A 27557-nucleotide genomic window follows, 5' to 3' on the forward strand; every position below is an offset into this window, starting at 1 on the left:
TAGTCAAACAGAAAAAAAGTTAACACTCTAGCACGTGAACTCAGGGGTAGGCAGAATAGCCAAAAACATGTACTTAAGTAAGAGAAGTGTTACTTCAAATCGATGTTACCCAAGGTAAAGTAAAAGTAGTAATCCAAAAAAATTGTTGGCAGACAAAAAACACCTCATGTTGCTATTTGTTAACGTTGTGTTCATTATTTTTTACTTCAATATTTGTTACCGCTGCCATTTTCCAAATGCTTTTTGGTTGCTTTTTTAGACTTTTTTTAAAGCATTTTGTTTTACACTTTAATTTTGTCTCTATATACAGTAATACCTTGACATACAATTGCCCCGACATACAAGAAATTTGAGATACCAGTAAAATTCCGAGCAAATATATGCCTTGAGATACGAGACAAATTTTGAGATACGAGACAGCCAGGTGGCCGAGATGCATCTCCCTCGTGCAAAGATATATACGAGCACTGGGCGGAGCGTTGCATTTTTTCTGTGTTTTTTTGCGTTAGTCAGTGAAGAATTAAGAGAAACACAATGGGTCCAAAGCAAGCCAGTGCAATGAAGGGTAGTGCGAAGAAAAGGCGTATGATGACAATCAATATTAAGCATGAAATAATCGAAAAACATGAGTAGTGTACGCATGACTGAGCTGGCTCGCCAATACATATGGAGAAGCAGGAAGCTCGCCTCGAAAGCCACGATGGAATACATTAACCTCTTTGCCTTGGTTATTGCACAAGGTTTAAATTTGGTGTGATGTAAGATTAAAACTTTTTAAAGTGTGTGTTTCGGAATCTAAGTTGATTTAAGTTAAATTTAAAGTTTATGTTGTCACGAGCGTATGTACTCAAGTACTCTCTCTCACTCTCTCTCTCTCTCTCTCTCACCATCTTGTACTGAATAATGTCTCATTTTAGTATGAAACATCATAACCACTAGTTATTTCTTACTCTGTTAGTAGATGGTAAATTACAACCAATATTTTTTTTCCATCGTAATATTCTGTTTTTGGTGTTTTTTCAGAAGGGGGAACGAATTAATTTGTATTTAGTACATTTCTATGGGAAACGTTGATTTGAGATATGAGTAAATCGACATACGAGCTCGGTCCCGGAACACATTAAGCTCGTACCTCCAAGTATGACTGTACAAGATAAAAATTTGGCTTCAGTGTCTGGCTTAGTATATTGTTTTCTCAGCATACCATCAATATGAACTGTTGTTATTACAATAGGACCTATTACATTGTCATATTATGACAAATACAGTAAAAGGCATTAATTCAGAAAAACATACACAAGTATACGGATGAACAAATTTGCTTACATACAATTAAAACGATATTATATCCAGGTTTCTGGGGATTGTTGGTGCCAAATAAAAGAGTTTGAAATCCATACTTCCGAGTGAATGTTTATAGCGTTTTATGTGAGGTAATTTGTTTTCATGTCACTTTAAAGACGCCATGTGATTTATCCCATCGGCGTGATCATAGGACTCAGTGGGTGACTAGCAATTGTGTGGTCATTTGACTGACTGTATTGTTAGGTTTTGGTTGGTATAATTGAATGATTATTGTTGGTGGTGGTGGTGAACTGGTAGAACCACTGTGGACAGGTCTGTTAAAAGTAAAGTAAATCTAATGAAGAATAAAGGGGAAAAAATAACAGCTTTTGTGTAATACTAAATAGCAGTGTGAGAAAGGTATTTCTTTTTCTCACATCAGCTAAGTATAAAGTATGCAGAGGTGAAACTACTCTTAGAAGTACATTTTTGTCAAAAGGTTACACACCAAATATATTAGAGTAAATTAAAACATGTTAGTCCCCACCTATCCTTTGTCAATGACACAACAAAGTATTTGCATGTAAAACAACAGTCGGGGGGAAATAAGAAGGACAAGAATAGAAAATAATAGCCAGTAAAATCTTTAAGCCCTCCAGCTCAGTCCTTTTTATTTCTCCTCTTCTTCACCCTGCTGTGCCAGAACTGACTGCTACCAGCCACACACTTCACCTCTGATCAGGGTCAGGACACCAGCAAAAAGGTCAGCTAGCCAAAAGCTGATTGGCTGGGACGGCCCCGGTCAGCACCGGGTAGCCAATGGGTATCCTGACACACCTGATGTGACATACATCGCTTCAAGCATTTTCAATAGAAGAAGCCAGTTAAAACAACAGCACTCACTCACTACGCAGCTTTCCTACCAAAGCGTTCAGGCCAAGTTTTTTTTAATACAAACCAACCTCACGTATCTTCAACTTGAATTAGAAATATGGATATAATAAATGGAATCACAAAAGAACTGTAGAACTATTGATGTTACACACAAATCCCATTGCCTCTTATAAAGTATAAAACCAAGTTTTCATAGAACCACAGATAAAACTTAACCTATACATTTGTCATATATATTAGGGATATGACTTAATATTATTCTTAATTAATTTTGAATAACATACTAGACTTCAAAAATGCAATTACTGTGATTTTCTTTAACTTAAGACTTCCGCAGTCAAACATGTAAATGATCAGAAGACAACGGAATACCAGAGTGGAAATTAAAAATATATATATATATATATATATATATATATATATATATATATAATAAATATAAATGGGACTATATATTTGGATTTCTCTATTACAGAAGTCTTTAGTTAAGCTATTGTGTGCATCAATTGTTTCATACATAAGACGCACCGGATTATGAAACATAGTAGTAGTGGTTAGGAGTTGTATTCTACATCAATTAAATGGAGCTGTGCTAAAGGGAATTTTATACAATGATTTACCAATATTGATCCATATAAATGGCACATCAGATTTTAAGGTGCACTGCTGGGTATTGATAAAATTGAAGTCTTTAAGTTGTGCCTTATAGTGCGGAAAATACGGTGTGGGAAATGCATATTCATTATTGGCTGATAGATAATTACACAGTCGTATCCGTGTGTGAATTTATGTATGTGTGTTGTATGCATGTGGTTATTTAATGAGTAATTAGCAGAGCTAAGACTCTAATAAGCATCAATGCGCCTCAAAGACTGGCTTCTATTTAAGTGAGTCTGGAAATGATTTTGTAAGGAAAAACATTAGAGGGATGTGGAATTTGGTTATGTGCAAACGAGTGCACCCGTTGGGATGAATTTCATGTCATAGAGCAAAACAAATATAATGTAGTCACTCACAATAAAATTTAAAAAAGAAAAGGCTTTGTAGAGTTGTTCAGGCTGGACAAAAACTAGGAAGTGGATTTGAAAACAGCTCGGGTCATAACCCTGTGACAATTTCTCAGCATAATTGTTTTCTGAAAGTTCCTTCTGTCGCTCTAACTCACCAGCAGTTGAGTATACAAGAAATGTGGGTGGAGATAATTGTCGATTTTTGCCCTTGAGCATACATGCCAACCTGAACAGGTTAATGTTCAATTTGTTTTGGAGCAGTGGATGGGTTGGTGGTTAGCTGTGTGTGTTTGTGTGGCTGTGTAACTCACAAATTGATAACTGAGAGTAAATTTTCTTCACCCTTTGCCAAATTCCTGTAAATTTCTGAATAAATATTTTTAAACTAATAAGCATTCAACCACACTGATGATTAGTTTTACAAATGTATTTCGGTGCCCTGCGATCGGCTGAGATGAGGGATGAGATGTATTTAGGTACTTCTGGATATTACATGTGGGGTTTCAAGTAGTACAAAATGTAATAACAACTTTGATGTAGGAATATGAAACTTTAAAATGGCTGATATGTTCAGACGTTTTAAAGAAAAATGTTCCCACTATTAGGATCCGACAGCCGTTTCTGACCACCATAAAAAATGTCAACTCTCTATGTTGCGAAATAATCTTAACATACACACACACTCACACACCCATAAATCAGGTTTTATAAGGATTATAGATTAATTTATTATTGTTATTAGCACCTTTTAGTTTCTCAACAACTCACTCCATTTATTAATTATTAATTTATTACGGTTATTAGCACCTAATATCTTCAATGGCTCCCAAGTAATTTGATGCATTGGCACCACAATTACAGAAAAGATAGTTAATTAACTTCTGTTTAACGAAAACCTTTTAGTTTTTCAATAACACGTTCCCTTTATTATTTATTAATGTATGACTATTATTAGCACCTAATATCTTCAATATCTCCCAAGCCATTTGACAGATTGACACTAAATTTACAGAAAAGATAGGTCATTACGTTATGTTTAAGGAACACATTTTGGTTTTTCAATAACATTCCATTTATTAATTATTAATTTATTACTATTATTAGCACCTAATATCTTCAATAGCTCAAAAGACATATTTGAGGTCAGGCAAACTCGATAATACTTGCAAATGCTCAAAGCTTGAGTTTATACACTTAGGACTTTAGGGAAGGTAAAGAAATTCATTCACTCGTCTATTAGGATTCGACAGCCGGTTCTGGCCACCATAAAAAAATTCAACTCTCTACGATGCAGGGTTTGGACAAAAGTAGTGTGAGCATGTTAACATATAACATCCACCCATAAACCACACTTTATCTATTCCTGCTCCCCAAAACCCTTTTTCCCCCTGTCATGACGGAAAGACTCGGCAAGACACGATGGTGCTGGACGCGCTGACCCAAGACGCCTGTCAACGTCATTTACAAACGTAATTTTGGGGAGAGTTTCCGCCAGCGAGTTTCCAGGTGCACACACATCCATCCATACATCAGGATTTATAAGGATTAGAAAATAGATAAAGCATGATTTATGTATGGGTGGATGTTTTATAACTCCTGTCACGACAGAAAAAAAAGTGTTCCGGGGAGCACCTATAAACTCGCTGGCGAACCAATCAGCCACGCGGTACATTTAGGGCACATCATGTAAAAGCAACGATTCATACATCAACTCTGCTTTCAGCTTCAACAAATAAAAGTTGAGTTTACACACTTGGAGAAGGTGAAGAAATTATATCACTCGTCTATTAGGATCCGACAGCCGTTTCTGGCCACCATAAAAAATGTCAACTCTCTACGTTGCACGGTTTGGACAAACGTAGCGAGAGAATCTTAACATACACACACAGACACACCCATAAATCACGCTTTGTAAGGATTATAGACTAAAGCAAAGGAGTCTGCCGCAGGATTATTAAAATTGATCATGTTAAACATAAAAACGCAATGTTAGTAAGCGCAGGGATGTTAAGTCTTATTATATCGTAACGCATAAAAAGCCATTGCTTTTTTGTGGCCCTTTACCAACAGTATTTACCAGCACCTTGACACCATCACACAAACAGTGTAAGGCAGTGCTAATATTTATGCAGTTCACATCTAATACACCATCAGGAATGTGTTTTCACCCTGCTCTTGCAAGCCAAAGAAAACATTTGCTGGTCTCAATGTTCTTCCCCCTACTCTGAAAACTACTGCTCCCCAAGCAACTGCACATCCCAAATTATACCCACATCCCTACAGGAACACACACAGAGTGAGTGAATTGTATTAAAACAGACACATTTTGCTAAATAAAAAAATACTAGGATAAATCATTTTAAAACATTAACGTGTCTCAAATTAATAATAGATATGATGTGTTGGGGAAGTGGGAATGTTCTTCATTGCCACTACAAATTGATATATGGGATTCAGCAATCACCTCTAATCATTTTAAGTACCTTTGATTAACACAAAATTAACTTTCAGATGTTCTAGCAGGTTTTTGTTTTTTTGTTCTTTACTTTCTAGCCAAAGTGTTAAGGTTTTAGCCTAACATTGACCAGTATTTGGAACTGTTCACAATTCTCATCTCTCTTAAGGCAAAAGTTCCAGGTGAAAATAAACAGTGCCACAACATCAAGCTGGAACCAACATGCTTCTCTGTTAGTCTGGAATCCTATTGAGACCAGTGTTATGTTTATCTCTAAAAAACTTTTCGAAAAGCCAACATGATCAATCTTAATTTGATCAAATTGTTCCATATATCAATGTGCAAGCTGTTTTTTTTTAGTGAAGCTGGGCTCGAATTTTTCTCTTCCAGTAGTTTTTTTTTCCTATAGGTGTGGCAGATAGGTTCCTCCTTTAACAGGGAACTTCTTCATCTTCTTCCAAATCTGCTCTAAGCAGTGTGATGAGGTGGCTTTTCCACTCAAGTTTGCACATGTAGGAGCTCAGACACAAAACACATGTAAACCTTATGCCCAAAAATGGTGTACATACTATTGTATCCCATTTTCCTGTAGCCTGTGAAACATGACATTGTGTGTCAGCTCCGTTAATACAAACATTACAGTGTCTTCATAAATGTAGACCTCCCTTCTTAAATATCAAAGCCAGAAGAAATGTCAAAAGCCTAAATTAATCTATTTAAACCTGAAGAGAAAATTGTTTCCTACTATTCACACTAACAGCTCTGATTTGAACCAATCTTGAAACCTCTTTAAAAATATTTCCTCTTAAAGCAAGAATAGTGAAGAGAGTAGGAATGAAATGGAGTTGAGTAGAAGAGAAGAAAAGAAAAATGTCACTCTAATTAGGAGTAATTACAACCTTTTCATTTCAAACATGATGAAATAATTTGATTCTTTTTAAAGTTGGCATCTGGTTTGGATCAATGCAGACAAAGCCACTCTACGTCGAAAGTTGAGAACTGTAGAAGGATAACGGTGGTTCCTCTGAGAGCTTTGTCACACCGGCTCATAAATCATGCCAAAGAGGTTTCAGACACATTTAGTTGACTGTGCCTTTTTGATGGCTGCCACACAAAGGTGACCCAAATTACCAACAAAATTAATTTGGCCAATAAATTGGTCAAAAGGATCTTTGACCCCACAACACAGTCATAAATAGTGAATCAGTAGATGGCCATATAGTTTTAATTCAGACCGTGATGACAAAAAAATAGTTGGTTGTTTTCATTATATATAATGAACAATACATTGTCCTACTCCTAGTAATTGCGATGGTGCTGCAGAATTACTACCTCCACATGTGAGAACAGGGTGCATTGTCGGAAAAGGTGTATTGCTCTCTTCAGGGATGGAATGAGAGCATTTCTCATTTCAAAACATTCAAGTCTTTTGGTCGAGACTGAGCGTTGGATGGAGCAGAAGGACGCATGGTGTGTCGCGGTAAGGAAGATGCTTAGCCAGAAGCCTTGGTTTATTGGTCAAAATGTACTTCAACAAAAGAGCGGTCGGAACTGACAGACATCGATACACGCAGCTAAAATGACATTCTTATACTGTATTTTATGTGTAACCTGTAGCTACACATTCGTGGGAAAAATGTCTGAAATTTTAGGGGGGGAAAGCTGCCCAACATGTTATTTCTAAAAGTTTAATGTGTGCCAGGATAATATAGAGCCTAGTTTCAGATATGTATGCTATTTGTGCCCATGTCAGGTTTTAAGAAACCCGGAATACAAAAGCACAAAAGATGATGGAGGTCAGAGCCCCTTTTATGTTTACAATCATAGCAACGGTCCCACTGGGTGTGTAAAGCTGGCCGAGGCATATGTCTGTCTTTTTTCCCTCACTCACAGACACACACGCACAGACAAATACTATCTTAGATATAGACATAACAACTTAGTCAGACCTCTCTTCTTTGCCTCCTGTCCACCTGGCTGTTTGATGAAGCCTCACTTCCTCATGACAACACATCGATTTTACTTCTAGCCATCGTGTAAGCCGTCTGCCTGGAGGAATCCATTAGGGCCAAACACTTCTGATCCTTCCATTGAGTGACAGCCATGACAGCCCCCCACTCTCACTCGCCTCATTGTAGATTGACAGCGGTATACTCAAACAAGCTTTTTTTCTCAGCAGCCATGATAGTTTTAAATGCTTACTAATAGCAGGCAATAGAAAATGAATAGCAAAAAAATTGGTGCTGTGTAGGTGCTAAATGGTAACACCTAAACTAATTCCTTCCTACCTTTGCATACAAGCATAGGTTCAACATGTCCATCGCCAATCATTTGCTGTTTAAGCCATCTGGAGAATATTACTTATGACAAAATATTTGATCTTAAATGTGGGACATGTATTTACTGTTTGTAATCATGAACCAGACAATTAGATTTCACATTTAACTAATTCTGGCCTTCAAGGTAATGGCCATGCCACTACTTTAAATGTAGCGTGTAAAAAATACACTGCTCTAATTAGGTACTCCTGTGACGAGTCAAAAGACGTATGTAAAAATATATATTTTCACTAGTTTTTATTAGAAGACATATTTTTTTTTAAATGATTGGATCTATTCCATTCAAATTGATAAGCTTCGGCACCAAACATGACTCATTGAAAAGCTTTAGTCAACTTTTTTTGCGATCCTGCATTGTAGTCCGCCATATTACTGCTAGGGTGTTCGCCTTGTACTACATAAGAGCATTTCCAGAAAGCGAAATTTGTTTTTCCCGCGCTGTCACAATTAATGCTTTTTTCCCCTCCGAGACTAAAAATAGTCAATCTAGCTACCAATATGTTATCATTTAGATGTATATCATTAGTGTAGGCTAAAAAAAAGTCCTCAAGAGTAGCCCTTTAAGAAAATCCTTTATAGTGCAATACATATTATTCATCTCAACAGCCACTCAAGGGAGAAAAAAAATGACCTCAAATTAAAACGACCCTAGAAGGAAACTCCATTGACACACTTACATAAAAATATGGCATGAAATGAATGAACAACCGAACAAGTACCCAGTGATTAATTAGCTAATAATTAAGTCACAGGGTAATATGCATTTTCCAATTAATTAAATCTTGTAATGCACCATGAATCAAGCAAAACTGGCATTGTTTTGCTAATTAAATATATACATTTCCTTGCAATAATAATGTTGATTGTATGACTGCAGGGCTTGTCAAGAAGAGAAAGCATGACGTGTGTGGCAAGCCACAACCCCACTCCAAAGCCCCCAAACCTCCAACAAGCTCACAAATGTGAAAATATGTATGGTTCCATTCCGCTATATAGTATATTGTTAATTTCTATGAAAAGAAACAACTGTAAAGATCTTTACATCTAATTGGAAGCTCCATTAAGGCATAGTGACAGTGTATGTTTGTTTCATTACAAAGAGAAATTCATTACCTAACATTTACAAAAATGCAAGTCAATGAATGCAATCGTTATTCTAAATATAGTGGTTGTTATTATTGGCAAAGAGCGATATATTTTTTCTTCCCAATACTTTACGCATTTATTTGCTGAAACAAAAATTATGTAAATTCAGGTGTACAAATTCCAAGTGCTTTGTGACACCCACATGTATAATGAACAATATGAACTACTGGCGGCATTATTCCACACAATGCGTTATCACTGCATCCATAATGAAGTGGTGATATGTTTCCTTGATGGAAACCATCATCACTCAATTGGTTTTCATAAAACAACATTGATTCATGTGGACACACACGCAATTCATACTAGTTACACACCTCAGTTGAAATTAATCAGCAATTCATGAGGACAGCAAAGCATGTTTTGTGCTACAATTATTTTAGCTCTGAAAATGTTACATTTTACAAAACAATAAACATTCTTAATTTCAAATACTAATCAAATGTATAATTTCTGAAAATAAAATTGTTGGAAGCAAAGATAAAACATCACGTACATGATAATTACTTTTTAAGCTATTAGGAGGTAAGATCAATTAATATTTTCAAAACATGCTTAGAAGTTGCAGCCTGATCTATTTATTTTGTTTGCATGTCTCTCCTCTTAAGTTTTAGAGTGAACTTGGTCTTGTTGTAACCACTGTGCCCTGGGCTGGAATACTAATATGGCCTTGGGTTTGAATAAATTACTGCTCAGATTAGCAGGAAGGATGAATAGGTTTTATATTTTAAATTTGAATATTTGTTACATTATTAAAAAGGGGTACATCCTTTGATTCTTCTCATGTCTTATTATTAGTATTTTTTGGCCTCCTATTCAGTGAGATAGTCTGCAAACTGCCTACCTGCGTAAAAACAAAAGTATTCGGTGGACGTGAATATGACTTGGGGACATGAAAGCAGCATGTCTCTCCCTTCTGTAGGCTGGCGATGTGCATGGCATGCCACACAAACTCTGTATTTACTGCCACAGCACATTTCTTTCTGCCCCGAGCACTGCTTTCTTCATTATTCACTCAAATCTTGTTTTACAGGGTTTACTATGTGTGGGAATAAAGTAGATTGATAAAAGTTTATAAAACATGAAAAACGGCTTTCTTCCTTAACCACGCCAACACCCCCACCCTCACACACACACAAAATGATCTAATAACCTTTTTTTTTAATAATCCCTGCAATTCTGTAATTCTGTTTTTGTGCTCTTTGTGCCAGTGTCTAAGCACTGTTTTTTTATATAAGATAAAATAATTGAATTGCAAATCTTGAGTCTGACCCATGTTATCATTGATGATCAAGAGAAAAATATCAGCTCCGTTTATCAAAAATAGTCTGTACAGTTAGATCCAGCAGACTACTGACTAGCCAATCCCCCATTCAAATAGTGTGGATGGGTTGGTTGGTGGGCATCTCAGCCATTTAACACAACGTGTACATGAAATTGTGTGTACATGCAGATGCATGATAAGATGTTTAGGCTGATGGCCCAAAAGAGGACAGATGACCAACAGAGCAGAAGAAACTGCCCAACTAAATAAGTCTTACATCCCTCTGTCACGTCAGAAGAAATTTGGTGTTGTATGAAACACCCGGTCATCGTGTTATTATGCCTAATTACCACCAGCAGCACCCACGGCAGATCATCTTATGTAGACGGATGGCCTTTTGTAGATTCGCAAGTCGAAGAGAAAGAAACAGAAAGGGTGAGCAAAGTGTCTGAGTGTTAAGACCTACCGTATGCATGCATGTACATCTAAGTGTATGTATGTATATATGTGCTTATAAATATGTATGTGTATGTATATATATATATATATATATATATATGTACACGTATGTGTGTGTGTATCTATATATATATACATATATACACGCTTATTTATTTATATGTTTATTCATGTATTTGATTGTTAACTTACTTATTACCTATCCATTTATGTCTAAAATGCCTTTCCTATTTCTGCATCCTCACCCTCTTGCTACTGTGACAACGAAATTTCCCGAATACGGGATGGATAGTTATCCAATCCAATCCAAAAGAAAGAAAGAAAAAAGAGTTGCCTATGTATTTGAGTCAAATACATAGGCAACTTTTTTTCTGTCAAATAATTTGACAGATGTTTGTTTAAGACAAAAAATAATAATTTTAAGCCTGATTGTTTAAGCTTATTTCTCTGCTATATATTGATTTGTTTGAGAAATATTCAAGCAATTCTGAAAAAAAATATGGTAAGTAACAAAGAACACAGAAAAAATAGTAACACCTCTTGATTAGGGCTCTTTGTTTATCAATTGATTTGTTATTAGACTGTTTAGGAAGTATTTACAATTGAGAATTTGAGGCTAACTCAGAACGTCAATAGAATATTGGGTGGAATTGAATAACATTCAAATTCCCCAAAAGAGGAATATTTTGTCAAGAATACAGCACGACTTCCAAAATATAAAAATAAATGGGCAGCAAATCTTAACGCACTAAGATACTTTTTGCCTTAAGGAACATTGAAGCAGAACCAGTTCAAAACCATTAGCTTTACAGCAAATGCAATTTCATGGCATGTACAGACTGCTTCATTAAGGATTTGTGTTGAGGTATTCATGTGGGCTTGAACACAAGCAGCAGCAGGGACATCTCACTTCGGTCCATCTCATTCGGAACTGGCATGCTGTATGTACAGTCTCTCCCACTCAGACACACATATCCGTGGGTGGTGGGGTGGAATGAAATGTAGTGTGAGAAGAGCAAGTGTTCACTGGCACACTAATCGTCGTGACAGAAATAAAATAAAGAGAGTTGGACTCAGTCAAAACATGTATGGCCTCTTAAACAGAGAGCCAATGAAAGAGCTAAATCTGCTTGTCTTTGCTGCCGAGGCTATTTGATCAGACAAAAACAGCCACATTAACTTAATTCAGGGGATCATTTTCAGTACCTCATTTAACAATGCTGCTCAGTCCGTATGTGAATTATTACACAACTAGAAGTGGTCAATAGAACTTTTTTTTCCGAATATAGCATATATTATGATCTGCACGCCGACATGTTTAAAGAAGAGCATTTTATCCTATAATACCGGCAACCCCTACAGGCGCTAAGGAAAAGGCATTTACTTATGCAAATACTCCAGCCACCTTCATATTGCCCACACACCCATAATATTAGTAACCGAGCAATGCTTTCACAGCCATGGCAAGCCTTCTGAATCCACAGGGATAATTGATTTTTTTTTTGCTTGTCTTTTTTTATTCCTAAAGAGACGCTACACAGATTTTTAACCTAACGCTCTTAACCCGAGTGTTAATGTATAAGGAGACATTGTCCCATTGATCCAGTGGTGCCGCCAGAATTTTTTCAAATGTCTGAGAGGGAGTAACAAGATGAGAGGATATGAATAGAAGGATCAAAGTCTGAAAAAGAGTGAGATTTTGATTTTATCCATTCATTCAGTCATTTTCTAAACCACTCATCCTCACAAAGGTTGTGGGTAGTGCTAAAGCGTATTTTTAAATTTTATTTAAGGCAACACAAATTTAGCAAATTAGTTGAAAATTTTCTAAAACCTTTGCTCTAACAGTAACATGGGGTCAGAGAAGAAAAAATGATTATAAATTAAGAATAAATTGCTGTATATAGCCAGCACATTCTGTCTGATGAATACTGTTGAAAATAATAATGATTAATAATACATTAAAGAAAAAAAATTAAACTGTAAAACATGTATTTTTAATACGAATTTCAGAGAATCAAGAGCCTCAATTAGTACCAGCAAGCAAATTGTCTGGCGAAGCAGAATTACTGGAAGGTCAGTAGGTATTATTCACAGTCACTTTAGTTTACAACATTAGTACAAGACAGGATGCCAGGCTAAAATTATGAATTCCATTCTCATAGCTGTCCTATTCTGATTTAGATGGATGTAGAATAATTAACTCCAAATTATTCAGATCACTTCAGGCACTTTTAGGATCCACAAAAAGCCATGTCTTTCTGCACACTTCAGCTGCAATCTTAAAAAGAGGTCCAATAACTTGACCAATAACAAGGCAAAATAGAAAAGGAACCCCATTATGGCCCCCTTTCTATCCCCACTACCCGTCCATTCAACCATTCATCCACTGACTTAGCACCACCCTATAACTATACCACTGAGTCTTAAAGAAGAATATTTCCTTCAAATTTACACATGTAAATTTCAAGATGTGATTTGCATTTTAAAGTGTTTAACTCCCCTATTTATTGGGCTTTGAAGCCCTGCTGATCATTGATTCAAGAGCTTCCAGCAATCGTATTTCCATATTTGGTGTGTTTTTAACGACAATAATAATTCAAATATGCGAAAAGTTGTTCTTTGAACGATACCTTTAAATACATTCTCAAAGCATGAATTTTGTGCCATACACACACATACACAGAGCCGGCAATTGCTGTACAATAATAAATTATAATGTGTCAGGCAATTTTGAGGGTCAAAACTCATGTCCGGTAGCTTATCTACCAAGAGACATCTTAAGAGCGTTTGCCCATCTCTAACGCCACAAACAGACTTGCAGCACTCTACTGCACGGGCACTTGTGTGACCTTGTCCCCAAAACCTTTATTAATAGTGACATTCTTTCACCTCAAATCCAGTCACACATAGTGAATTTTGTCTCTTATGTGCAACCAAAAACAAAATAAAAAAAGCAACACGTGCATAAAATAGAAGACCTTCCCCCTCTATTTTGCCGCTAACACAGAAAGTTTCTCTGTCACCTCTCCTTATTAGACTTGTCAGTCACCGCATGCTCTTATAAAAGTAGTCACCATCCACATAATTTAACGTGACGGGTTCCCAGCACCGTTTGGCCTATCAAAACAAGTAAAAAGTAATAAAATAAAAAATAAAAAACACCAAATTTATTAAGATTTCTGCTTCCCTTAGTCCCATTGCCACCTTAGCACTAAATGGAAACATTTAAAAATTGTTCACCCATACATTCGACTACTATTTAGTTTGGTGAATAAGAAGGGGTGTTTCATTAAGTTATTGATTTGGTAGACTGCCTACTGTAAAATGCAATGCAAAAATATAAAACAGATTAATTTAATAGGGGATCTGTCACATTAGACATTTGCCATGATGTGCTGCACAATTATAAAATGCATAGGGAAATGATGATGCTAATCATTGCATATGTCATCTGTGGCAGTCTTTATTGAATTTAGAATAACAATTAAAATACCTCAAAATGATTACAAGACGTGTTACTGGCTGTCCAGAATTTTAAGTAGACACTTTATATACATTGTAACGTACCATATGAGCCTAATACGTATATGGCATTCATAAACCATACAACATTTCCCTGAGCAGCAAAACCTACATTAAAATGTGTTTTTAGTGTACTAGACAAACATGTACAAGCTCATATCCATGCAAACAGACTACATGTGTATAGAGTACAGTATGCACTCAAAAATTGCTGAAAAATAACCATATGTTTATTGATTAAGTATAATTTTACAAAAGACTAAAACTGATACTGGTAATGATAATGACTTGTTACTGGGTAAAACTGTTGCAGTAAATAAAAGCAAATATTTCGATATTTATCCAAAAATTCCATTCATATTTTATATAATTCAAACTAGTAAATTATTTTAGTATATCAAAATTGAGCAGTGCAAATGAAGGGCCATGCAGTATGATTTATTTTAAACATATCACTTGTACCTATGGCACATAACATAGTATTTTAAAACATCGCCTATCAGAAGACTCAGGGCATCCCAACTTCTACCATCAAAGATTATATTTACGTTTTGAAAAAATCTGCTTAATATCAATCCATTGGGTTTATTTGTCAAATACTATGTTGTCTGTGGTGAAAGGAGGGCAAAGTATTCTCCCATTTGCTATAAAAAAAGAGCTTATCACATATCTTGTACCAGTTTTGATTCATTTTGAACATCTACTAATTTCAATAAGAAGCAGTCAAATTACAGATGGGTGTGTTTTCATAGTGTTAGCACTATTAAAGTATTTCATCATACAAAATACATATTTTTAATCTTGTCTGTACAGTCATAAATATATTTGACAAAGAAATTCGGGATCTTATGTGCTGAAATTTAAAGTGGCAGAAACATCATAAAATTATGTGATAAAAATAATATCTTGATTTGTTAACATACACCATTTACCCACCAGGATATATTAAAATATTTAATTGAGTCTTCTTTTCCTCATAGAGGGAGCTCTATATGACTCCCTAAAGATAATATTTTGAAGTTCATGGTTATTTGCGTTTGGCTCCACTGAGGGGGAAAAAAAATAATGGGAAGGCATCATTCAAGGAGTTTGTGAGTATGATAGCTATATAATAATAAACTCGGATAATGTATCCTCTTCGGGAAGATTAAAAAGAGAAAAACGCACAAATACAAACAAATGCACACAAAGGCCATGCTCATCACGGTCCTCTTAAGTGGCTAACCTGCTCTCTTCATTAGGGTGCTAGGGGGACTTATCACTGCAGAGTCTTTGTCCTTGCTCTAATTGCCCTCACGGCATGTCAACCCACACCACCATGATCATCAATGTAGCCGCCCCACACCCGACACGCCAGCAAAGCCAGAATCATCCCCCTTGTGACGGGCCCAGTGAGACACCGGAGTGGGGAACCTCTCCTGAGACCTGCTGATCGGCCCCTGAGGTGCACCGTTATAGAGACGCTTGTCCTAGTTAAAGCAGCACTAGCAGGGCTGCCTCAAGAACATTTCGTCTGCCTCGCCGGTCTGCAACTACTTTCGTTTTATAGATATATTTCCATGGTTGTCAATGTCTTGCCATAAGTGGTCAATCAATTTTTTTATTCATTTGATAAAATTTTAAATTGTTCCTTCATTATTTGACACCAATAAAATATTTCTGAATATCTTCATATTACTGTAAAATGTATTTAAAGAATACTAAAACATATTTTATATTAGAAAAAAACGGGAAAAATAGAAAGAAAATAAGAACTTCAATAATTATTTGACCCCGAACTGTCCCCAGGCTGTGGAAATGCTTCCCACTGCTTCAGTGTGTCATTGAGTGTTTTTGTTCAGTTGAATAGCCTAATAAATGTATTCAAACAGACATATTTTGTGTAATATTGTGCAAGTGAGATGTATGCTTTGCAAAGAATACGTCTTAATCTTTAAAAGAGTAAATGTATATTCCTGAAGCATGGTATCACGAAAAAGTACACAATAGTTTCATGTCAATGCAAATTGAAAGCTTTTAAGGTTTCTAGCTAGTTCAATGGCGCCATCTAACGTCCAATAAAGACACCGCATCCGCGTGGACGTTTTCCTCAAAACTGGATTTCATGGGAGAAATGTATTTTAGGTATTCTTAAAGCTTATGTAGCCTGTAAACGTTTCAGTAATCACATATTGCTGGGGGATATAAAAGGCCTTTGAAACAACCATAAAAGTGATGAAAGTGAACCGCTTAAATTGAAATTTAACTGTAATAGACACCCACCTATCAGTGTTGCAGCATAACTCTGACCTCTGTTTGTTTTGCTGAACTACAGAATAAATGAATAAATGCAAACTCTTCACACAGTGTTCCCCCCTATCACACATAATGTTTTGGCTCCCCGCAGGGATAATTGATGTGTCAGTGTTTTTACGGTTCGATGCCGAGTTGCAGACCTATAGAGCCTTAGTTAGGGAGTCACTGTTGCAGGGGTTAACAAGGTGCCATGTGAAGTCACCAAGATATAAGACAATAAGACCCATATTTCTGCCCATGTGTCTAATTCGGATTACTGCGGGCAAGATCCAAATCATAACTGCGTAGAAAATCAAATTGGATTAATTTTTCATTACTATACATATTTTCTTAATGTTAAAATACAAATCTAGCTGCCTGATGAAAGGTTTTAAAATTTGAAATAATATATAGAAATAACTTGATTGTTTTTTTCTTTTACAAGACCCCAAAAAATTAAATGTAAAATTATATATATTATATATAACATTATATGATTATACACAAATAATGAGTGCTGACATTAATTATATATTATCATTTTTTGGCACTTTAAATGAATTTTTTTCTACATTATTTGCACAACAATGAGCAACCAGGAACCCGTAGTTTAATATAAGATAAAATGTCTACCCAATACCACGGTGTTGCTTTGTAACATGGTGGGGAGCCATGTAACATGCACCTCATGTGATCTATTCTTTTGGTGTCGAATTTTTCCTTTTGTGGCGGGCAATTAATATACCCAACACAAACAACTACTTTTCACAATTTTTATTATGCAGAGTAATACTGATTAGTAAACCATGAAACATTAATGCTACCTGATTTTATACTGTCCCTTACCTAATTGCAACCATCCCCTGAGCCATCTCATTCCACCACTCTATTTTACTTTTTACCATTTACCTCCTCATCTACTTCTTCCCAAGTGACCCTGTCAAGGGTTTTGGCCTAATTTGTTGGCAAGTGTGATATATTGGCCCAACTATGAAGTGCATAGTGGATGAAGACAAACAAAGAAATAAAAGAGATGTTATAAGCAATATAATATTTATAACATTTTTGTGCATCACATCTGATATGTGCATAAACTAAAAAAAAGGATCCTGTTCCATTTCATTAAACACAACAAAAATATTTACATCAACATCATCCACAACCATTCCACACTCAGATGATCACAAAAAGGCCACATTGACTTCCTGTTATACTAAATCTATTCATGGATGCCACCAACAAGCCTTGAGAGTTTTCGGCAGGTTTTATGTTTCCCGCAAGAGCACAAGACACTGAGATGTTGCTATAGCACACAGGGGATTCTAGTCAAGGACACAAGTAGCATCACTCACCGCACCATTATTTGGTCATATTTAAAGCTGGGTGGTGCAGTGGCTACCTGAGGGGCTGTAGCAGCATGTACAAAGAAGGATGGGTGATTTTAAAGTCCGAGGGGTGTGCTGAGCAACTGGCAACTAAAGGCACTGCAACTCAGGCGCCGTGAGGATAGGGCGAAGGGCTTTATGTCAGCCAGGTGATATGAGCACTTTTATGGCCAAGTATTTTTTCCTTATGTCAAAGATGGAGAAGAAATCACCATAATGTTGGGGTCTATGAATATTACCCTTGAGGGCCCACTGTGGCTGCCCTGTTTATGGTTGACTAGCAATCTGATACGAGATCCACATCCTCTCATCCACTCACAGAAACAATCAATCAATTACTCAGAATGAGGGAACTACAATAATGAGTGTGTTAATGCAATAGCATGTTTAGGTTGATGTAATTACCTCACCATTCATCTTCCATACCACTTATCCGTACAAGGGTCACAGGCCTGGTCGAGCCTTTCCCATCTTACTATGAACAGAAGCCACATTCAATTGGTTGCAGGCAAATCATAAGGCACACAACAAAAGCTTTCACACTCATCATCACTAATCCTAGTCACTTATCATGGCTTGCTTTCTATTTTCAAGAGACAATGGTCAATATTGCTTCATTAATATGAGAATCATACATTCTGGTCACAGGTCACATGATGGTGCAGAGCTTAACGGCCCATCTTGAAAGGAAAACAATGCGGGACAATTGAATAGTTGGGGTTGAAACAGAGGCTTTTGAAAACCTACCTAATTCAAACTGCGTATACAATTCTTGCTGATGGGTTGCAAAAGGGAACTAAGATGTTTCATTTACATTCCAGTGCAGATACAAATTTATGACTTCAAATAATAACAAGTCATCATTATTGATGAGCATGCTGTAATTGTTAATCCAAAAGTGAATGCGAAGGGCCTGTTTATTAGCCCTCAATCTAAATGTTATTCACAGAATAGGAAAGAAATATTTGAGGATTAAATCACTTTTTTTAAAAATAATTTCCATTTCAAATAGGTTTAACAAAACTAAAAGCTTAACTTGGTGAAACAATAAGTTCTTACCTAAGAACCAAAATTAACATTTCCTGTTGGGGCTGGCACCACATTCATTTGATCAATTATGATGGCAATGACCGATCAATATTTGCATCTGCCATGCTGCTTTGATAAATTATCACAGAGAGAGGGGTATTATAAATTAAGGACAATGATTGAAACAACCTCTTTGTGAGCTAGAAGCATTCCAGATACCTATCTCCAGGATCATGGAAATATTCCTGTATGAAAGTCACTCAAAAAGTGCCAAGGAAAATGTTACATGACAGTTTCTGCAGGCCATGAGTCTTGTCTGGAAAATAGGCATGCCCAGTGTCTGTTGTGATATTGTAAGTAATGCAAATCTGTCCATAGCAAAGACTTGCTTGAAAATGGATGATGGTAGAGGGACGTGACTCCTATTGGAAAACCTTTAAAGACCCCTTGCCCATGAATATTAAAGAGGCTTTGGGTAGTACACTGCCTCAGGTTGGCAAACCAGAGTAACGTATCGGTTTGCTGAGGGAGAGGTTTCATCTGGATATTAATTAAATCACAAGTTGTCAGTCTTATAGCTTCTCAATAGAGGGGCAGCCCATTCCCCTTTACCCATCAACTCAACTTTGTGTCAACCATCCATCTTTCGTTGTCCACATTGCTATTTCCTTAGTTGCCATCTTTATCCTCGCTGCCTCTCTGTCTCTCAAGCAGGGTTTAACTGAATACACAAATTACTCTCCCCTCCACCTTTAACTCCCACTAAATCTTTCCCTTTCTTCACTTTGCTGAGACAGGATATTTTATTCCTCTATCAAATATGCATCCCATTAATTAAGTTAAATTACTCCTGACTGCCAAATATTCCTTGCCTCTATAGGCGTCAACAGAGAAATACAAGATGGTGAACCTCCAATGACAAGGCTCCAACACTTAAACATGAGTTACAACCTTTTCAGCACTATCCATGGGCAGATTACCAGGCACTTTGGGCAGCTGGAATTAACCAGTGTTCGTTTCTTCCCCTCTACCAAGCTTTTTAATAAATGCACGATGGATGACTCTCACACTTCTGACAATGAAAGGACTGATAATTTAATTACATACCGTTTTTCCCATCTGCCTTTCACATCAGGGTTTAATTGCAGTAGTTAATCACGTATCACTTTTTTTGTCCTCCCACAGTATAACAAGTGGCAAAACAAGTGGCTCCGAAGATTTGTTACTAAAACAATTCTGCTCGTTTATGTGATACAAGTTTATTCCATCACATTGGCTGATTTCATTTTTATCTTTATCTTTATTTGAATTAATGATTATTTTGCTACTAACTTTTTTCTGAATCAGCTCCATGTTTAATATTTTACTTAAACAGAAAGAACAGAAAGGTGTTGCTTGTTAGGTTCCCAAAGTCACAATTCTGTGTGGATTGCTGTTAAGATAGGATTGGAAATGAAGAATATTTGTCTTTGTAACATGAAAATTTTCCTTAAAAGAAGACAAGACTGACCAAGCAAATGGTGCTAATCACCTTCATATATTCTGGTTAAATAACTGAAAATAAATGTTGAAATTATTTCCACAGAAAACAAATACTTTTTCCTACAGTATTCAGGGCTTCTAATCGAAGTCAATCCATACACTAAAATAATTCTAAAGAATGTCGGATTCAATGGGGAAAAAAATAAAAAATATCCAGATCTAACATTTAAAAAATGTTGATATAACTAGCTATAATTCTCTCAGAAAAGACTTTATTCCTTCTTCTTTTTACCTGCATTTGTATATTCTAAGTCCACACATGTATGAATCTTGTGCTCTTTGGCAAAAAAACATAAATTTTCCAAACATTAGCCCAAGGCTACTAAACGCATCTAATCCATTATGCCACACTTTATCGTGTTATGGAGGGTAACGGGCTGTAAAGCTGTCTTGGTCATAAAGAGCGATCACTGAGTATCGAGCCAAACCAGAACACCAAGCTCTCCAAGTCATACACAGCCCGTTATCACCAGAACTGCTCATTCACATACTTAACCTTTCCAGGCCAGCCGTGCCGCATTATTTTCTAAATGACCTTTAGTGTTATTCATTTCATCTCCAATAATGGTGTACTAAATTCAGTTAAATGCATCAGAGCATAATATGTTTATTTTGCTGAAAGGGACAACTGAAAAAAGACAATGTTCCCAAACACATTCATTCAATTCAAATATTCTCCTGAGATATGACCTAAAAAGTTCAAATTGAGTTTTAAGGGAACTGGGAAAAACTATACAGTTACACTATACTTCAGTGACTTATGTAAATGTATATTTTAAATATATAGAGGTCCATTCAGTCATACAGCCAAGATATTTCTTCCAGCAGTAGTACACATCGAACATAGTAAAGCTGTTAAACCACCAACAAAATTACTACTCTTAAAAGGAGCAGTGTCTGATGCTCTTGCTATCTATGAGGGGGGGCATATTGGGATCTTAATAAAATCACTAGCGTACGCAATGATTAAGTGTAACTCAAACACCACATGTGTTGTTCATAGGCCTGACAGGCAGTAATTCTGTGTATTATATTCAGCTGTTTTAAATTGCACGCCACCGACGTGTCCCTGTGACGTTATGAAGCAGTGATACACAATTATTACATGATGGCGGGATATTGGTGCAGTGACATTATAATCATCCTCGTAGGGATCTTCTGCTCATTTGCAATAACTAATAATGTTTAAATGAGAGAAGAGAGGGGAAAACAGTAAAATAGTTCCCAGGGAGTTCTAACCAAAAATCTGTTTGAGGATTACAGAGAATCCCGTCAAAGAGGGGCGTGAATAGACAATACAGGGTCTGTATTAAGTGACGGTTTCTCTGGATAAGCAGCAAGCTAAGATGCTCTTCTACTGTCAGTGTCAGTGCCAGGCCTCACAGTACTCGCACAGGCCCGGCATTAATGCACATTACTGCGGATGAGCCACGCAGGGCGGAACTGATGGGCTATTCTGGGAAGAGACCAGACAATTTCACAAGACGGAGGACATAAAAACCCTGACATGAGCCAGCCCTATCCTGTTAACATTCAAATCACATGACTATCTGACATTATGATATATATATATATATATATATATATATATATATATATATATATATATATATATATATATATATATATATATATATATATATATATATATATATATATATATATATATATATATATATATATATATATATATATATATATATATATATATATATATATATATATATATATATATATATATATACACATACAAACACATACATATCACATGGTGTTATATATTTTATAATACATATATAACAATTAGATTTGTAATATAATTGTCTATTTTTTCCCCCTAACACTGAGTCAAGGAAACCGAACACGGACGCAGAATGCTTCAACTGCAGGAAAAACGGACAGTTGCAAACTCGGCAAACTTTTGAGATCCATGCAACAGTTTTTGAAAGTTTTGCTTATATTCCTAAAGTGACACACAGTTTATGCCCTCTAATAATAAAAAAACAGTCCACAAGAGGACAATCCATGCCTTTGATAGTGTTAATACTAGTAAGGCCTAGGCTGAGGGATGATATTAAACCAATGCCTCAAAGCATTTAGATTGTTTATGCATAATTTAACACCTACAACAACACTGGATGTCCGTCTGGACTAGAGAGCACAAGGGTAAAAATGCTGAATGCAGGGGCTTTCTGGTAGATGATGGAGTAGAGAAAGAGGATGCTCATTAAATGACCAAGCCCCACTGTGGACAAGACACACTGGGAGGAATACACAAGAACCAACCATTTCACATGCTGGTAGACTTTTTTTTTAAACCAATTAAATATGAGAAATCTTATCGCGCATGTTAACAGCCAATTTGTGTTTTCTGCTGTTGTTGCACCTTAGAAGTTCTTTATAGCCAAATTAAAAATGGATTCTTTGTTGTGAAATGAAGACACACGTAGAAAGATATTGTGGGTAAGATCACTGACAGGCATGTGAGTGAAGGAAGAGAGCAAGATGGTGAGGCAAGGGTTTTAAGGTAATGAGTAAGACAGCCTAGCCCTCCATGGTTTGAATGGCAGCGTGGGCAAGAGTTCTGAATCCACCCTGGCCTCTATTTGCATTAGTTAATTAAATGCCACAACATATGATATTTAACCATCATCAACTGCCTTGCACTTCTGAAAACAAATCAACGTCATTATAGAGTTCGGGTGTATCACATAAATTCACTGACTATTGGGCCAGAGGTAATTTTGTGGTCCGAGAGTATATAACAAGTAAATTCATATCAAGGTGAAAGAAGGGTTCAACAACGAAAATAAGCAAAGCACCACACAAAGTAGACTCTTTACGGATGCCATTTTATTCATTAGTAATTCATTTTACTTCTGAAAGAGTTAGACCCAATTGCGTGGAACTTTGTTGAATTAAGTTGGTCTATCAATATAAATATAATTTTCCCTTACATTGAACAATTATAAAGTCAAGACGTATTATGAACAAATTTAAACCCCAAACAATTGAAGTGTAAGAACTTAAGGACACACTACGTAAGGAGAGTAAGGAATTATTTTACTACACAGATGGTCTGCTATTATTTGCAAAAACTGGTAATAGCTGCTTTCGGAAGGGATACTTGTAGGAACTGAATTCCTTTAACGATGTTAATGTGAGTCATAGTTGTGGTAGTGTTCCGCAAGAGAAATATTTTTTTTTCCTTTTTAAACCAAGCACACACAATGTGCCATTAATGGTTTAGTATGGAGATCAAGAGCCAATAGTATTTTGCTCCTCTGGGTTGACAGATCAGAGAGACAGCGTCTAGTGCTATCAGACTGTAAAAATAAAGCACCCAAACTGTCAAAACTGCTGCACCTATGGACTCATTGAGCATGCGCTTTTCACACAACAAATATGGCAGCACGCTGTGAGTATTTTTCAGAAACTCTTTTTTTTATTAAGAGTGTCAATGGTGTTTGGTGTGCAATAAACAGGACCATTGGCTCTCGGGACCCATCGGCACAGTGTGCTGATGGCGCAACACCAATGGTACCTCATGTGTGCTGGCTATTAAGACTTTTTCAGAGGAGCAATAGCAGTGCTCAGCTTATAGCATGGAAACCTATTCATTGTGTATGTCAGTCGGCCTGTTCCATAAATGCACTTTCCTGACCTCGGGAACGTTGAAAAAGTTTCACACAACATACCCATTGGAACTAGTGTAGCCGTATTAGTCTCACACTAAGAGTAGTAATGGCCAAGACACTACATTCGTGCCACACCCACCAAAAACCAAATTCTTGGAACGCAAGCTTAGAAGAGCCTGGAAGAGCAGATCTAGACGTTGGCATAATTTCTACGTGTCATTGAGGAAGAGAGGAAACAATTGTGTCGCAAACTAAATAGATGTGTAAAATTTAAATTACAAAATACGCCAATTGCATTTACATTATTACGGTTTACATTGAGCACATTTAGATGACTTAAAATTCAGGACATTTGGCAGTTTCTGTTCGTGTTTCAGAAGTCACTACGATTCATTGCACATTCCTCACCATCTGTGTGGGTCCCTGCTTGTAGTGCACAAAAATGGATGCTGCATAAATAGAAGGTTAATGAAGAGATGTTTCTGTTTTTGTGTGACAAGCTGTATTGGAGCAATGGAGAAGATGAACATGAACTATCGTGTTAAGTGGTGTTGATGACAAATGCAATAATACCTCGACATATGAGCAATTTGAGATAGAGGTAAAATTTCGAGCAAATATTTATCTTGAGATACAAGACAAATTTTGATATACGAGCATACAGTGGACGAGAGAGGCTGCTCATAAGAACATCATGGGCACGGTCTTTCTGGTCCCAAATCCGTCGTGTAATGTCTCTACGAGCACTGGGCGGAGCGTTGCATTTTTTTCACTGTTTTTTTTCCTGTTAGTCAGTGCGAATGGCGGAGCTTGTTCGCTAATAGGAGAGGAGTACTATTCATCTAGTTCCTATGGAACTGGAAAAAGACCTCACCTCAAAGTAGGAGTGAAAAACTATAGAAACTGAGGGCCACAATCCCTAGTTCCTATCTGTCATATGCCCAATCACATCATCATCCCCAGAAAGGTTAGAGGAAGTACAGAAGGTTCCTACAGTTCAAAATCGGCTAATACCACCAGAGACACTGCTCCTGTAGTGCTAGCCAATATAAGAACAGGTTCCACCCAAAAACTATTTGTAACAATGAAATCCTCATTATTCAAATGCTGTTCACTGAAATCAAAGACATGAAATGCTCCATTTGTGATTGATTCAAATACTGCCTCATCACTAGTAACATTGGAAAATTGGAGGATCTCAGGTATTTTACTTTTCTAGGTCAACTTAAAAAAAGGCTACAATTAGACTATACTCGCTATGTGGCCATACATAAGTTATTCAATTTTAAATTAACGACAAATCATCAAACATCAAAAGTTGAGGCAGTGTGCATGTGTGGTTCTGTCCTTAATGAGCATGTTTCAGGGGGGTTTCTTTGTTTGCCCTTATTTATTCAAGATGAGAGACGGCATGGTGATCAGTCAGTAATGAAAGCACACACCGAGCCGATTCGTCACCAATGGCTAGCTCTGGCAGCACTCTGCTCCTCTGTCCACATGATTTGTGAAACCAGGGACTGTATTTAGTAGTACCATTTAAAGACATATTGGAGAACTGTTCCATATGCATGTGTGTGTATGTAAAGTGTCACATTGGGGAGAAGAGGGTTTTCACTGGAGAGCTTGTGAAACATGAGCATTTCTTCTCATTAAAGGAAAAGCAATGTTCGAACCAAAGCTTGCTTGGGTCAGCTCTAATATGTTTGCAAACATTGTTGAAACAAGCACCCAGACAGTTTTAGTAGAACAAACTTGGCCTGCAAATGAACTGAGTGGAGCCATTTACTGGAAAAATACACAGAGGTATATATACTTTATCAGAGGAAATATACTTTAGATAGTTCTTCGTCTTTGAGAGTCTCCAGCTACAGAGAACCGCGTTCAAAACATGAAATCCAAATAACTTTCTCAACTGCATTCTGGATTTTAAAAACATTGAAAAATAAAAAAATAAAAAAAGCAATATAGTATTGATTGTATTTGCCACGCTGCAAACCCCAACATTCTTATGTTATTGTGTTCATGGAATAAAAAACAGTAAATGATTTAATTTCCATTCATCTCATGATGCCGTCATTTTGTCTTGTCCAATATAACAATACGCATGTCTCCTGCCAACCATATTTCCTGATAAAGCAGTTCTAAAGCAATGATGTGCATGTCATGTAGGTCAGCAAACAAAGATACTTTGTGTATCTAACTAGATCTAAATTAGAATACCTATAGTTAACAAGGTGTGAATATATCTAAAACATTGTCTCCCACTCACACGGATATATCTCAAATCCATTTGAGATGATAATCTGTTAGTAAATATACAAATACAATAACTACACACTATTAAAAAACCCAGCAGGTGATCATTTTATCATTTTTGCATACAAATGACATATTATTGATTCATTCATTTTTTTATACCACTTATTATAGTGGTGCCGGGGCCTATTCCAACAGTGGGCAGTAGGCTGGGGCCACTCTGAATTGGTTGCCAACCGATCCCAAGGCACAAACAAACAACCATTTACAATGTTTTGGGGTTTTGTTATTTAAACCGGAGTACTCAGAGGCTAATATGGTAACCACTCTTCCACTGCGCCACCAAGTACTTATTAGTTAAATGAAAATATTTAAAATTGTTAAAATGGAACAAATTGAAAAATTTTAAATTCATGCCAAGATCACAGTTGACCTTAAGTTTCAAAACTCAGATCACTTGACTACAAATAGAAGCAAAATGTAAAACTCACCCGCAGATATCGCATCTGTATTCTCTCATGCCAAGGTGCCTTTTCACATGGTTCCTGGCATCTCCAAGCTGAGCTGTTGCAAAGTGGCAGATTTTACAAAGAAATGGTTTTGAACCTGTAAAAAAGAAAATATATATACTAAATCAAACTTGAAAATGTATTCACCTGACTATAATTGAAATAAGTAAACTTTCAAGAAACCAGATGAATACTAATTTGATGTTCTAGTTATTTATTGTCATGTGAAATACATACTCTTTACTAACCTATTCTATTTTTTTTGCCAAAGATTGATTTCAGAAGTTTAAAAAAAATCTCCACTCTAATTGGCATCTAACAACAGGCAATAAACACAAACACACACAAATGGGTCATTGCATTTACTTGGTGGTCAAGATGCAACATTCATTCATTTTCCATACTGCTTATCCTCATGAGGGCCGCGGGTGTGCTAGGGCCTATCACAGCCAACAGACTGGCCAAGTCAATCACCAGATCTTAACCCAATAGAAAATTCATTTTACCTTTGAAGAGGAGGCTGAAGAGAGAAGGCCGCAGAACCAAGC

General features: G+C 36.5%; 1 protein-coding gene across 3 annotated transcripts in view; it reads right to left on the bottom strand.

Moving 5' to 3' along the window:
* The window catches only part of znf407 (zinc finger protein 407), a 123344-nt gene that overhangs the window by 85168 nt on the left and 10619 nt on the right, over nt 1-27557 (bottom strand). For all 3 annotated transcript variants that reach the window (XM_077597984.1, XM_077597986.1, XM_077597985.1), the window contains exon 4: nt 26992-27106. In XM_077597984.1, coding sequence (XP_077454110.1) covers nt 26992-27106 — 115 coding nt within the window. The remainder of the gene's footprint in view (nt 1-26991; nt 27107-27557) is intronic.

This window comes from Stigmatopora argus, chromosome 4 (assembly GCF_051989625.1).
Source record: "Stigmatopora argus isolate UIUO_Sarg chromosome 4, RoL_Sarg_1.0, whole genome shotgun sequence".
Lineage (NCBI taxonomy): Eukaryota > Metazoa > Chordata > Actinopteri > Syngnathiformes > Syngnathidae > Stigmatopora > Stigmatopora argus.